The sequence below is a fragment of the Pituophis catenifer genome, unplaced genomic scaffold (genome assembly GCF_029215685.1).
Source record: "Pituophis catenifer annectens isolate HBS135680 unplaced genomic scaffold, rPitCat1.0.hap2 SCAF_3, whole genome shotgun sequence".
NCBI lineage: Eukaryota > Metazoa > Chordata > Lepidosauria > Squamata > Colubridae > Pituophis > Pituophis catenifer.
The window spans coordinates 17049100-17063039 of NW_027256883.1; the positions used below are offsets into that span (position 1 = coordinate 17049100).

Consider the following 13940-nt stretch of genomic DNA (forward strand, 5'->3'; position numbering starts at 1 on the left):
GCTGGTTCAGTGGTACCTCGGGACTTGGTTTTAATTCATTCTGGAAGGTGTGACAGGAACTAAAACGGACGAGTGCCAAACAAACCATGTCACTTATCATGTGAGCCTTTGTTTTGGCCGGGAAGAACTTTCTGTCTGTCCCTTTTCCTATCTCATCGACCTTCCGAACGTGGCCAACTTCCTGTCCGTCCGTGGCCATCCTCCTCCTTTTGAAGCAACCTTCCCAGTATGGCTGACTTTCTGTCTGTTCCCCACAGCTGTCCCCCTCTTCCTAGAACAGCACATCAAGTACCGTGTTTCCCTGAAAATAAGACCCTGTCTTATATATTTTTTGAACCCTGAAATAAACGCTTGGCCTTATTTTTGAGGAGGTCTTATTATTTTGGGGCGTGTGGAGCAAGACGGGGCTCCGCTTGCCGTCTTACCTGATTTCCAGCTCTGTCTCCCTAACCCTAACTAGAGGAAATGGCAGGGACTGGCTACGCATGCAGTTAAATATTTTTGGGGAGGGCTTATTTTTGGGAGAGGGCTTATTTTGGGGAAGGGTTTACTTTCAGGGGAGGGCTTATTATCTGGGGAGGGCTTATTTTTGGGAAAACACGGTATTAAACATAGACCGAGTACCAGGACAACATTTTCACATCAAAATGCGTCAAGAACCAAATTCGATGAGTTTTGAAGCAGCCGAGTACCGAGATATCACTGTATTTGCCAAAGCTTCAGTCACAGTGCTGAGAAATAATGCTACATTTTCAACTAAAATATTCAGTGGCTTGGGCAACAAATTCTGGACCCAGTCCAGAATTAACCACACGCAGTAATTCCTTGTCTATTTGTGTTCTGATTTCAGCAACTGGACCTTCATTCCTGCCCAAAGCCGATTGTATTCATCATTCATTCATTCCTTTTTGCCAAGATTACAAGACTTGGATTGGTAGCATAAATTCTTTTCTGTCATTGGCAAGAATAACAACAACAACAAAAGTGGAACTACTCGAGTCCAACTCTACAACATGTTGTCAGCACTGCGAGCTAACTAGGAGAACATACGAACTCTTCTGCAGATGACCTGAAGTTCAGATATGGGGCAAAGTCAATGCTATGATCAAATACAATAATAGGGCTCTGAAGAATAAAAGTCAGAATATTTGCTTCAACTAAAACATATGTTGCAAGGGAAACAACATCGATTGCTCTGAATAAAGCCAAAATTGAGTCATTAAGAAGAGATGAATGACTGTATGATGACATTTCGTACTCATTAAGTGTGCCTCTATGTATGCTTGTAGAGCAGTCCGCTCCATCTTGGGTTTTGAGAATGTCAGGGCTTCCCTAGAAGATTCAGCAATTTTTCAATGAAAAGATTGGTGATGGTAGAGTAGCTTCTGTGAATGCAAAGTTTTTCCCTTCTCCCCTTCATCGTCTTCCCACCACCCTTTAAAACAGGGGTCTCCAACCTTGGCAACTTTAAGACTTGAGGACTTCAGCTTTGCTGGCTGAGGAATTCTGGGAGTTGAAGTCCACAAGTCTTAAAGTTGCCAAGGTTGGAGACCCCTGCTTTAAAACATACTCTCTATTTACCTCTAGTAGATCGGGCTGTTTTTGTAAACTGGTAACATATTTTAAATCCTTTGCAAACTGCAGAGAAACGGTTGTGGATAGAAATCCTAGATAGCACGAAATTTGAAAGCCACTGAAAAGTAAACAGCTAAGTAGAGAGTTACCATCAAAATAAGGATTTTTAAAACGAACTCTTATGTGCTTTAGATTTTTTTTCCCCTCACCACAAACTATATTTCGGTTTTCAAAAAGCACAAAATATCTATGTGCAAGTTTAGTGAATTGGTTGTTGAGAGATGAGATGGATGTGCGATCCGCTCTAATTTTTTTCCCCCATTAATAAGCACATCAATCTGTATAAGTCACATGGGCAGAGCTCAAGTTGCTGTAGGTCAAGGATTTCCCAGCCTTGGCAACTTTAAGACACATGGGTTTCAATTCCTAGAATTCCCTGGGGCTGGGGAATTCTGGGAGGTGAAGTCCACATGTCTTAAAGATGTCAGGTTTGGCAAATCCTGCTGTAGGCAGACTGAGTTTTCTGACTGATCAAACCAGCCATAAAAAGGAACTTTTGAGTGGACACACTTGGAGCAAGATCTCAAAAATATCTCTAGATAACATAGACACAGGACACATTGGAGAATTTGCTGGGGGAAAAAACAAAGCGTAAGTTTTATAAGATTGCAAGTGTTCTGTTAACGATTATAAGTTGTGAAGGGGAGGGAGGTGGAATCTGGCGTACATAATGCATTTTGAAACATTACCGTGGAAGTACAGTAAAAGCGATGGAAACAATAAAACATCTTAAAACATCTTGAAAAGAGGAAGTGCATTTCAAATGAGTCCCAAGTTGGCTGAACTTTTAGTTCGTATGTGATGCGGTCAAGTGGAATTTTGGCTCATTCGTTTTGTGGCTTGTCATTTTCCTGTGCTTTGCAACCAAACCTCTTTGCAACATTTGGCTCTAGAGGCCCTTCTAAAGCAAAGGAGAAAGTTTTGCGATGAGGAAGAAGGTGGAAGCAGCCACCAGGAGACAGAGGAGGATGCTGAAGAAGTATGGATAGAAAGGATACAGAAGCGCTGCCCATGAAGTCTTGAGTAATTTAGGGCGCAAGCCATGGCGATCAGCCGTGTTGAAAAACCTAGGAACAAGGCGAAGAAGAGGAACATCGATCTCAGCTAGAAGATCCATACAAAAATCACCTAGTGCAGAGAGGAAGCAACAAGTGGCTATTAAAGCTCAGAAAATAGGTTGTGCTGTCCTTTATTAGGCACTCTGATCCAACTTGCAAAAATCAGCAATACCATGGGGTATCTTTTCTACCGATGTTTTGGAGACCTCACCTAAGCAAGGAAGAGAACCTTCTGTGCCTTCCAAGGTCTTCTCCTTTTTCTCGTGGCTTTACATCAAGGAGAGAAATAAGTTGTGTGATCTAGTCTCTTCCCTACCACCCATACTCAGCATGTTCCACCAAGGAAAGGAGATACAGTCATTTTTCAAGACTTTGATCAACTGCCTTTAACAATGTCTATGGAGCTTCTCAAGTTATCCAGGTCATGGTTGTCCGAGCTGAAGCAGCTTCTTGGATGAGAAACGAAATGTCTTCAGAAAAAAGTTCAGTTTGCCTCTTGAAAAAGCACCTTTGGGTGCCCTTAACCATGTTTAACTAGAAGAATCCCAAAGCTGCTCAAGACTTAACTAGTTGAGATCTTAAACTTTGTATTGTGGCCGTCAACCAGGGGCGGGGCATCTGAACATTGTGGTCTGTAGCTTGGGAGCTCTGAAACTTAAAATCTAAGCAGCAGCGCTTCATCCTGGTGACTGGCATTCACTGGATTAAAACCCAAGACACATCAAGGATCTTTTCTTTCCATCTCGTTCTGGAGAACAAGGGCAATCCCATCACAGCAGCAGCAGACCGAACTGCTATTGAAGAGTCACTTTAACACTATTTTCATATGGTCTATAAAACTAAAGTCTCCTTAAAGTTGCCCTCAACTTCATAGATATATCCAAGGATTCATCTTGGCTGCAACATAGACATGATGTACAGGTAGTCCTCGGCTTACGACCAGGGGCACACATGACCCTGTTCTGAAGTTCTAATGACCTTCTCCCCAGCAGCCACATGACTGCACTTCAGGCACTCTGCAGTCAAGCCGTAATTAAGGCCATTTGCAGCATCCCATGGTCACGTGGTCACATTTTATAATGCTTTTGCTGAAAACTGGCATTCCAATTTTTTTTTAGCAAAACTGACCCACAGCAAAACATCGCTTCGCAACATTTGCAGTCGCTAAACAGCCACAAAACTTACAAAATCGAGTTGGTCGTATAGATGACTCACGTTACCATCATCATGACTTACAGTACACTTATGATGGGCAGGCTCCATTACGGTCATAAGTCAAGGACTACCTGAACTGTTGTCTTCTCAGATGCTTTCACCTGTCTGATCCCCAGCTATATTTATGTTTTTTTTCCACCCGGGTACAAGCCACGTCCAACCCTGCTTTGCCTCTTTAATAACCGGCTAAATGACTGTCAGATACATCCATAGTAAAAACTTAATGGCTACATCAAAAGGCCAAATAAAGAAAACTTGTTTGCTATATGGATGCCCAGAGACACAAATTAGCTCAATTGTGCTTTTTTTGTTGTTGTTGTTTATTTATGGGCCATAGTAAATAAGTGTTTTTTAGGGTTGCTTAGATATATGTGGTCAGTTGGGAAAATACCCCTGAATTCTCAACCTGAATCCATGCTATTTCCCTGCTACTGATTACAAATAAATAAATTGTTATGAGGATAGCAAAAACTGGAAGCGAAGTGTAAATATCTAAGTTATGCTTGCTTTCAGTTGCATTTGAAGAAAATTCTCTGCAGCACTACATCGTCCCTGAAGTAATTAATCTAGGTTTCAAGGTAATTTGATTGGGAGAATAAATAGGATTCATAAAGACTGTCCTGTTAATTCTTAAATGTGATTAAGGTAAACTTAGGGAATATTTGAAAGGAGGTTGGAAATTAAAAAAATCCCAAGATTGAGCTGTTAGCTATGGCTAAGATTTTACATACGCAGAAGTCTTTGGGTAGTTCTATAAGTTAACTGATTGGCATGGAATATCTACCATATAATTTCTTTCCTAGTATTTTGTTAGTAATATAAAATTAACTTAATAAAAAGCTGCTTGATTTTGAGCCTACGTTATCACCATGTGCCCAATTTGTGCCTAAGCTTCCATTTTTATTTCATTTGGAGCTTTAAATATATATCATATATATCCAGAGGTCTCTCTACTTTAAAATAAATATATTTTTGCAGATATGGAATTTCCATTGGTTTGTGTCTGTCCATGAAAGGATGACCTACAAAATTTGTGATTTAAACAGCATTTTGTGGAAAGAAAAAATAAGGAATCTCAAATAACCCTTTCCAATGTAGCAGGATTTTCAAGTTCCTTCCATGGCAGTATTTATTATTGTGAATGAGCAAAAGCCAGAGCATAAAGTAGAATATTATGTATTTTAGGAAATGTTCATGCATATGTGAATTCTATTGTACTGCTACTTTCAATACCTAACACCTCTCCACTGGACTATTATAACTATATCTGCTTTGTATATAATCAGGATTAATTCATTAGTTATATCACATATTGTACGGTGCTCAAATCACAACATGAAGAAGTGAATAACTAATTTGCAAAAAGAAATATAAATATATATATTTATAGTCAAATACAGATTTTGAATGACTCTAGACGCCGTTACTTTAGATGGGATTGATAGAATGAATTAAATGGAACTACCCCAGATTTATAAGAATTTAATCTACAATATTTATATTTTCAAGAGGGAGAAAAAAATGACTATATTTAATAAAGTGTCATTTATTGGATTTTTTTGGTGAAGTGATAATTTATTTGACAAGAAGAAAGCCATCGATTTTTGTTCAACAGTTTCAGCCTACTAAAATTTGTATAAAACAGTGAAGTACTGATTTTACAGGATGGGAATAATTCTTCCAGGTAAGTTCTCTTACTAAACTAAAAGGTAAAGGTAAAGGTTCCCCTATGTGCTAGTCATTCCCGACTCTTACTAAACTACTATTGTTCAATAGTTTAGTTCACGGAAAGGAGTATCAATCTCCTGGCATTTCACACAAATATATAAATCTGTATATATTGAATCTATACATTCAAGGATGGCAAAACATCCTGGTCTATTTGAACAGAGCACTAGTCAGAATTATACTTTGAAGGTTGGAATGAGACGTAGCGAACAATTCAGTGAAAGAACTGAATTTAAATGCTTAAATAACTCATGTTTTGAGTTATTCTTCCTTTTTTTCTAAGATCTTGATAAAAGTTTCTTACCTTTTAATCTGGATAGTTTACTGTCTCGTAAAGTGAGTGAGCTGTGACTTGCAACCACTCTCAAAAGTAGTTTTTCCTGACAGTCGTGGTATTATCCCTAGAATTCCATGTGTCCCTCACCTTTAAAATGGTTGAAATGCCTGGTTTTTAAAAGTACTTGCTAAGCAATACTTTCAAGTTTATTTAAAGAAACCATTAACTAATTTAACAGGACATTCTGCACATTTGAATATAATAAAGAATTTATGTTTACAGAGCTAAGCAACGTTCAAATCATGCAGACTGGAAAGACAGCTTTAAGAAATTATTTTTATTCTAGTGAAAACTTTTTACAACACAAATAACTTCAATTTAATGATCTCAGAGGTTTGAAAGCATCGCGTAGCAGGTACTGCCAAGCTTTAGATATATTTACAAACAAGACACTTCAAGTTTTTCTCAGAGTGTGGCTGCACTTACGTCACTGATCCTTGTTCTTTTCTAAAACCCAATCAATGACCTGCAAATAAGCAACAGAAAACGTTAAAAATTAAAAATATTAAATATTAAAAATAGAAATACCTGAATAAAACAAACACTTAAGACATATTGCAGTTTGAGAACATACGTTAGATGTTGAAACAGTTCTTCCTAATTGTGGGCTTTTCTTAAGAAAAATAACCCCTAAAATCAGCAAGGCTTCCGCTAGGCAATGAACAAGGACTGTGTAGCCACACTCAAGATACATCCCACAAATCATCATTAAAGGGATGAGTCAGCCCTCTTTCAGATTCAACCAGCGTGGGGCAGTCAACATCAGCTAACCTAATTCATAAAGCCAAACTTTGACAAATGATGGAAGCCAATTCTCTGGTGCAGTTACTTGTGACATGGTCCAGACAACGATTACTTTACCTTTTGAACATTGCTGTTAGTAGCTTTTCTCCCAATAGTTGCGGAATGGTACAGGAATGGGTTAATACAGTTGGATCTGCCTGGAGACTGAGTCATAATTTTTTTTTGGCCACATCTCCATGCGCCTCCATCGTCCCCAGTTTTTCGACTCAGTCAACTGATAGAGACGCATTTGGCAGTTGCTCCGATACATCCATTCCTGGACCATTCCATCTATTGCAGGTTTTCCCTCCATTCGCATTAAGGATCATCTTTAGTGTGCTGGCCAACTCAGCTTTGGTTGAGAACGTCGCCGCCCTCACCTTTGAGTCCCTCGGGCCAGACTTGAACGGTCTAGGCTACATATCCCACAAATCATCATTAAAGGAATGAATCAGTCCTCTTTCAGATTCAACCAGCATGGGGCAGTTGACATCAGCTAACCTAATTCATAAAACCAAACTTTGACAAATGATGGAAGCCAATTCTCTGGAGCAGTTACTTGTGACGCGGTCCAGACAACCATTACTTTACCTGTTGAACATTGCCGTTAGTAGCTTTTTTCATTTCCTCCAGCAGACCTCGAGATGTTTTCAGATCCTAAATATGAAATACATTACTTTCAAAATCCGCTGGTTTATTAATGAAAAAAACCTTTTAAGATGGCAAGGAAGAATAATGTTATTTAGTAACGCTTACCTTTGTCACATTTTCAATAGTAAATAGCTATATAGGCATCTTAATTTAGAAATTCTACGGACGAACAAGAAAACCCATTTATCATTGTAGCTTAGTCTTGTCAACTAAGTTTCCTTACCAATTTTTGTTTGAATCATAACCTATTTAGTCCCCTTTATGAGGGGTCCCCAACCCCCGGTCCACGGTTTGGTGCTTTGTCACGGCCAGTTCGGAACTGGGCTGTGGAAGTGTGTGCGTGGAAAGCTGCATTTGTGAAAGTGGCATGTGCGTGAAATAATTCCCCCTGCTGCTCTGGCCGATCCACTGATCTGGAAAGGCTGGAGACCACTACCCTATATTGTTATGTAATTCAATGCCCAAATGTTTATATCCAAACATAGTCATAGCAGAAGAGATGCTGGGGCATACCGTATTTTTCAGAGTATAAGATGCACCGGAGTATAAGACACAGCTTAGTTTTTGGGGAGGAAAATGGGGGGGGGGGGAATCTGCCTATCAGGTATTCATCTGGCTAGCGTCCTTAGTCTGGTCAGCTTCAGCACATTACTTTGCTGGGTTTTTTAGCCCCTGCTTGGGGATAAAAAACAGCTTCTAAGGCACAGCTGAGAGGAAGCAGCAATGAGAAAAGCAGGCAAAGCGGGGTGGGGTGGGGGCGGAGATAGCTTCACTTGGCTAGTGCCTAGTTAGGGCTGAAAAAAAGCTTCTAAAGAACAGCTGAGAGTTGGAGCAAAGCATGGAGATTGCTTCACTCGCTAGCGCCTGGTTAAAGCACAGCAGAGTCGAGGGAGCAGGCAAAGCTGGGAAGATCGCTTGTTAATGCCTCATTAGCGCCTTGTTAGGGCTGAAAAAAAAGCTTAAAAGCTACATTTGGAGTATAAGACACACCCAAATTTTCAGCCTCTTGGTGGGGGGGGGGGAAGCTGCATTTTATACTCCGAAAAATATGGTACTTGTGTAAAATTAGAGGAGTTCCTAACTTAAATATGCAGTGAGAGGATAATGAGCCACATCAGGAGAAAAACTGACACGTTCTGGATTGGTTGTACCCAATGGCACAAGTAGTCCTCGACAAAGAACCATAATGGGACATGCCCGTTACAGTTGTAAGTCACGACAGTTGATTTTACATTCTTTTTCCGTGGCAGTTGTGAAGGGAATATGACAAGCATTAAACGAACCCCAGGCCTTAAGCAAAGCCATTGCTTGTGATGTATGGCATGGCTCTGCTGAAAACCAGAAGTAAATACCAGTGTTCGGCAAAACTTGTAAAATTGTGATCACGTGACTGCAGGATGCTGCAAATAGCCATAAATGCAGCTCTTGTTGCCAAGCACCAGAGTTTTGGTCAGGTGACCGTGGAGGGGCTCTGACTGTTGGAACATTCAATGCAGGTCGTAAGTCGCTTGAAGGTAGACCTGTCATAATTTTGAATGGTTGGTAAGTGACCAGTCGTAAATCAAGGACTGCCTATATCTCACAAATGCTCCAACAGAAGCCCTTCAGTTCTTCCCAATATGGGGAAGTGGCTTAGTAGTTCCTGCTACCAATTTCTCCAAGAGGGGAGCCTCTCATCTATTGCTTTTCTTCCTAATCCCAATGAGGGAGGAACGTGGCTAGAAGATTCGGCTCTTCTTTTTCCTGCCCTTCCGATAAATCCATTTTAGGAGAGATAGGCAAACTTTTATCTTAAACAGGAGGAATATTTAAAAAGCTTTTCCATTAGCAGTGGAGGTAAATGGAGTTGTTTAGATCAGGGGTCTCCAACCTTGGCAACTTTAAGACTTGTGGACTTCAAATCCTAGAATCCTAGGATTTGAAGTCCACAAGTCTTAAAGTTGCCAAGGTTGGAAACCCCTGGTTTAGATTATGGGAAAGCAGCATCTTAGTTGAAAAAGAAAACTCTCTGTTCCCAGCTGACCACAAGATGGCAATGGTCTGCTATGAACAGTGGAACTCTTCCTCCCACCCCCTCAAAAAGGCTGAAAGAAGTCAAAATATTTTCTGCAAGGTAGGCTGAAGTAAAGATTCAAGATGGTGGTGTATAATCCGTACAGAATAAAACTTAATTAGCAGCACACAGAAAGAAGATCACAATCCTAATGAAAAATTTCTCACTAGGTTACCTATTTTGACCAAGACAAATTTTTGACGGATGCTACTGTTGTTTCAATTTTCACTTTTCCTCTGGAAATTTCAAAAGTTTAGGCTGAGGTGAAGAGATGTCTAGGACAGCAGGATACACATTATGGGGCCCTTGGGTGCTCTCTGAGTTTGGTTATGCACTGATGATGTTACCTAGTTGGGTGACGAAACGTCTACAAGAAAACCACCAACCTCACAGACGGCCAAGGACCCCCCTAAGGTACAAATATTCTCATCTATTGCATATAAAATGGGAGTTACTAAGTTCTACCACCTAGCACAGCCGGCCTTTTCAAATTTTCTGAATTTTTGCATATTTTTGTCGCTGATTGTTACCATCAGAGCTTCATTGGGCTCCTACAGTATTTGTATATTAAAGAGCTCTGAATGAATAAACAACGCCAATGTATTATTTAATTATAATGAATGGCCAATCCTGCTCCACATTTCTTGCTAGAAAGCAGACAAAATAATGCAACCAGAAAGACAGAAAATATGAAAAAGTATAAAAAAAAAAACAAAACTTTTCATGGAACTCCGTGAATGTATTTGTGGCACAGGCCATGAAATGCATTCAGTATCAGGGATAGTGTTAAATATTCAGTTTCAGTTCAGCCAAAGTTGACAGGTACCATATTTTTTGGACTATAAGACGCACTGGAGTATGAGCCTTCGTGGCACAGCAGACTAAAGCACTGTTTAGTAACACCAGCCGCCTGCAATTACTGCAAGTTCAAATCTCACCAAGCTCAAGGTTGACTCAGCCTTCCATCCTTTCGAGGTAGATAAAAAGAAGAACCGGTTTGTGGGGCCAATAAGCTGACTTTGTATAAAAAAGAACACCGCTGGGGGGGGGGGCGAAAGCCCTACTAAGCAGGCAGCGGATCTGGCCAGGAGGAAAGAGAAGAGTCTGCTGAGGAGGAGGATGGGGGCGCACAGCTCTGCAATGTGCAGAAAAACACTTTTAGGCGTCAGCGCTACAATGTCCTCCCCGAATCCAAAGCACTTCCCAATTCCCCGATGCACATTGCAGGGGAACTGGCCGCCACCTGAAGGACGACTCTTCAGGTTTGCATTTTGGAATCCGGGCAGCGATGGCTGGAAAGGAGGAACGTTTCCCTTTAGGGGCTCCCATTCAGCTCGGCTTGGCTCCTGGGCGCAGAGAGGGTTAGGCAGAGGCGGCGGCGGCTCCTCACATTGCTGGGGAGTGAAGTCAGCGCGGCCAAAGGGGTGACCAGCCGCAAATCGTGGCACCCGCCTTGTTCTCCAAAGCAGATTTCCCCCCCCCACACTGTCCTGAAGAGGGAGGGTTGTTCCTCAGGCTGTGCTCTGTCCCTCCCCCCAGAGCATGCTAGGGGTCTCTGGGGGAAAGCGAGTAGTCCCTGCACCTCTCGCTTGCAGGAGGAAGAGGAGGGCGGCGCCACCTTAAATGCTGGTAGGCAGAGGTAAAATACTTTTTTCCTTGTTTTCCTCCCCCAAAATTAAGGTGCGTCTTATACTCCGGTGCGTCTTATACACCGAAAAATACGGTATATTTGCCCACTGATTTCCGCATTTACAGTGTATCACATTTCTCATTTCCTGAAATAGGTTAATATGAATTTGCATATCACCCATTAGGGCAAGGGTGGCAGCAATGGCCCCTTTACGAGCTGTGGACTTCAACTCCCAGAATTGAATCGTGGCTGGCTCAGGAATTCTGGGAATTGAAGTCCCCAGCTCATAAAAGGATTATAGATGCCCAGTCGAGTTAAGGGAAAATAAGGACTAAATTTTTTCTCCCTTTAAACCATCTGACAAAAGCTTATTATCCCACAGTTTGATCATCTGGTATTTTGCACACAGAAAGAGAGAACATTTGAGTACCTTTAAGTAACATTTGGATATTTCAAATAAACGTTGACTGCATGTTGTGAAGCACTTGTGGTCTCTTGCAATGCCATGCTTCTCAAGAGTACTCATCACTATGTCCTTCAGCATCTTGGGAAGAAAAAAATGGGTCGATTTTAATTTCAAGGGCCAGCACATCAGGCTATACCTCAACAGATCAAAGACACCAGTTACTGTAATCATGTGCACAGTCACTCACGCCCTCGTCACCTCTTGCCTTGACTACTGCAACACTCTCTACATGGGGCTCCCCTTGAGGAGCACCCGGAGGCTCCAACTGGTCCAGAACGCAGCAGCGCGGGTAGTGACGGGAGCAGCATGGCGCTCCCATGTAACACCGCTCCTGCGCGAGCTGCACTGGCTCCCAGTGGTCTTCCGGTTGCGCTTCAAGGTGTTGCTTATCACCTTTAAAGCGCTCCATGGCATAGGGCCTAGCTATCTTCGAGACCGCCTGCTGCTACCGACGACCTCCCATCGACCCGTGCGCTCCCACAGAGAGGGCCTCCTCAGGGTGCCATCAGCCAAACAATGTAGGCTGGTGACCCCCAAGGGGAGAGCCTTCACTGTGGGGGCACCTACCCTCTGGAATCAGTTGCCCCCTGAGATAAGGAGAATCCAAGACCTCAGTGCCTTCCGCCGTGCCCTTAAAACCCACTTTTTCCAGCAAGCCGGGCTGGCTTAGGAAGAAATTTTTAAAAGTTTTAAATTGGTTTGTGATTTTTAATTTTTGGGCCAAATTTATATATATTTTAATGTTTTTTAATATTTGTATTTCATGTTCTTAATTCTGGCTGTACCCGGCCCTGAGTCCTCAGGGAGAAGGGCAGTATATAAATTGGAAATAAAATAAAAATAAAATAAATAAATGTAATATTCTAGAGAAGTAAAACTCTAGGTTGAAAGCTGGAGTTCTGTTGTGGCCCGCCAGTAGCCAGCGGAGCTGGTGGCAGACTCAAAACAGTAAGGAGGTTGGGGAAGAACATGGGCCAGTCCTGGAATCTGGGGAAGGCTTTGATGAGTGCTCTGCATCAGAGGCAGAGATGGGGCCAGGGCCATCCAACAGTTACCAGCTGCCTTCAGAGTTGGATATCAGTGGGGCAGAACAGCTGGAGCCTGTTCCCGATGTACACATGCGCAGAGCTGCCAGGAGAAGGGAACAGCTAAAGAACAAGGACCTACTCGGGAGTAAAGGCACAAGTGGATGGTGAATGGCCCCTCCCATAGGGAATAAAGAGGAGGGAAGGGGAGTTTGCAGGAGACAATTAGTTCAACTCATTAGGGTGAAGATCTGTTCCTGACTTCTTGCCAGGTAATTGCTGCTACAGGTGTTTGAAAGATATCGGCCTGGCCACTCTCCAAGCCTGGTAAAGGTCTGTGGTTATGAAATCTCATGAAAGACTGTTTGCCAGGACTTTGCTGGAGAGGGATTTCCCTTTAACCTAAATAAAAGAGGTTTTATCGGGATGAGGAGTCTGCTTCATGATCTCGGGAGGCCTAGATCAGAACAAGAGTTGCCAGCCAGGCCATAGAAAGGCCTTTTGGTGGTGTAATGATGTCACCATAAAAATCCAGCCAGGAGAAAGGAATTCTTTACCCGTGTATGCTTCTGGGATCTCGATTCTTTTCCGGGCTTCGGTGTCTCCGGTTCCTTATTACAGTTCTGGCTTGCTGAGTTGCTCCTGGAAGTTTCTTTGTTCACCACCCAATTCTGAGCAGATTTGTCAGCCGCAGAGGGCAGAGAGGTTGAAGTCTTCAAGCATTTCTTTGGGACAGCTGTGGCTTGGTGACTCCTGCGGATTCTGCTCGCCTGGGACAAGACGGAATCTGTGCTTTCAGACTGCAGTAATCTGAAACAAGAGTAACATTACTTTTTTCTTTTTTTTTTACCAAAATGTATTTATGCTGGCTTGGATTTATTCTGAAAATACCACAGTATTGACATCTCTCATCTATCAGAATTATCAGCCTGAAAGCGAAATTAAAATATTATGAGCCACGAGATCACTGTCAACTCTTAATGACCACATTAAATAAATTTTCTCCATGAACAGCTGTCCCTAATCTGGTCTCCAGATGAAAATACAACTATTTAGACATATGACACAAGTAACTAAATGGAACCACTCTTGAGCAAATTACCCTCAGCTAGCACTGTGCAATATTTTTCAATGTGCTATAGCAGGGGTGTTATATAGGGGTGTTATGTAGCGGTGGTTCAGTGGCTAAGACACTGAGCTTGTCGATCGAAAGGTCGGCAGTTCAGCGGTTCGAATCCCTAGTGCCGCGTAACGGGGTGAGCTCCCGTTACTTGTCCCAGCTTCTGCCAACCTAGCAGATCGAAAGCACATAAAAAATGCAAGTAGAAAAATAGGGACCATCTTTGGTGGGAAAGGAAC

General features: G+C 42.1%; 2 protein-coding genes across 2 annotated transcripts in view; one reads left to right on the forward strand and one right to left on the reverse strand.

The window, feature by feature from the left end:
* Positions 1 to 1511, forward strand: part of SNTB1 (syntrophin beta 1) — a 125634-nt gene extending 124123 nt beyond the window's left edge. The window contains exon 7 of the mRNA XM_070940355.1: positions 851 to 1511. Coding sequence (XP_070796456.1) covers positions 851 to 943 — 93 coding nt within the window. The 3' untranslated portion in view covers positions 944 to 1511. The remainder of the gene's footprint in view (positions 1 to 850) is intronic.
* A 4857-nt stretch (positions 1512 to 6368) lies between these two features.
* MTBP (MDM2 binding protein) overlaps positions 6369 to 13940 on the reverse strand; it is a 28909-nt gene continuing 21337 nt past the window's right edge. Inside the window, exons 19-22 of the mRNA XM_070940356.1 lie at positions 13139 to 13391; positions 11521 to 11634; positions 7348 to 7413; positions 6369 to 6439 (exon numbers count right to left, since the gene is read on the reverse strand). Of these exons, the coding sequence (XP_070796457.1) occupies positions 6401 to 6439; positions 7348 to 7413; positions 11521 to 11634; positions 13139 to 13391 (472 nt within the window). The 3' untranslated portion in view covers positions 6369 to 6400. The remainder of the gene's footprint in view (positions 6440 to 7347; positions 7414 to 11520; positions 11635 to 13138; positions 13392 to 13940) is intronic.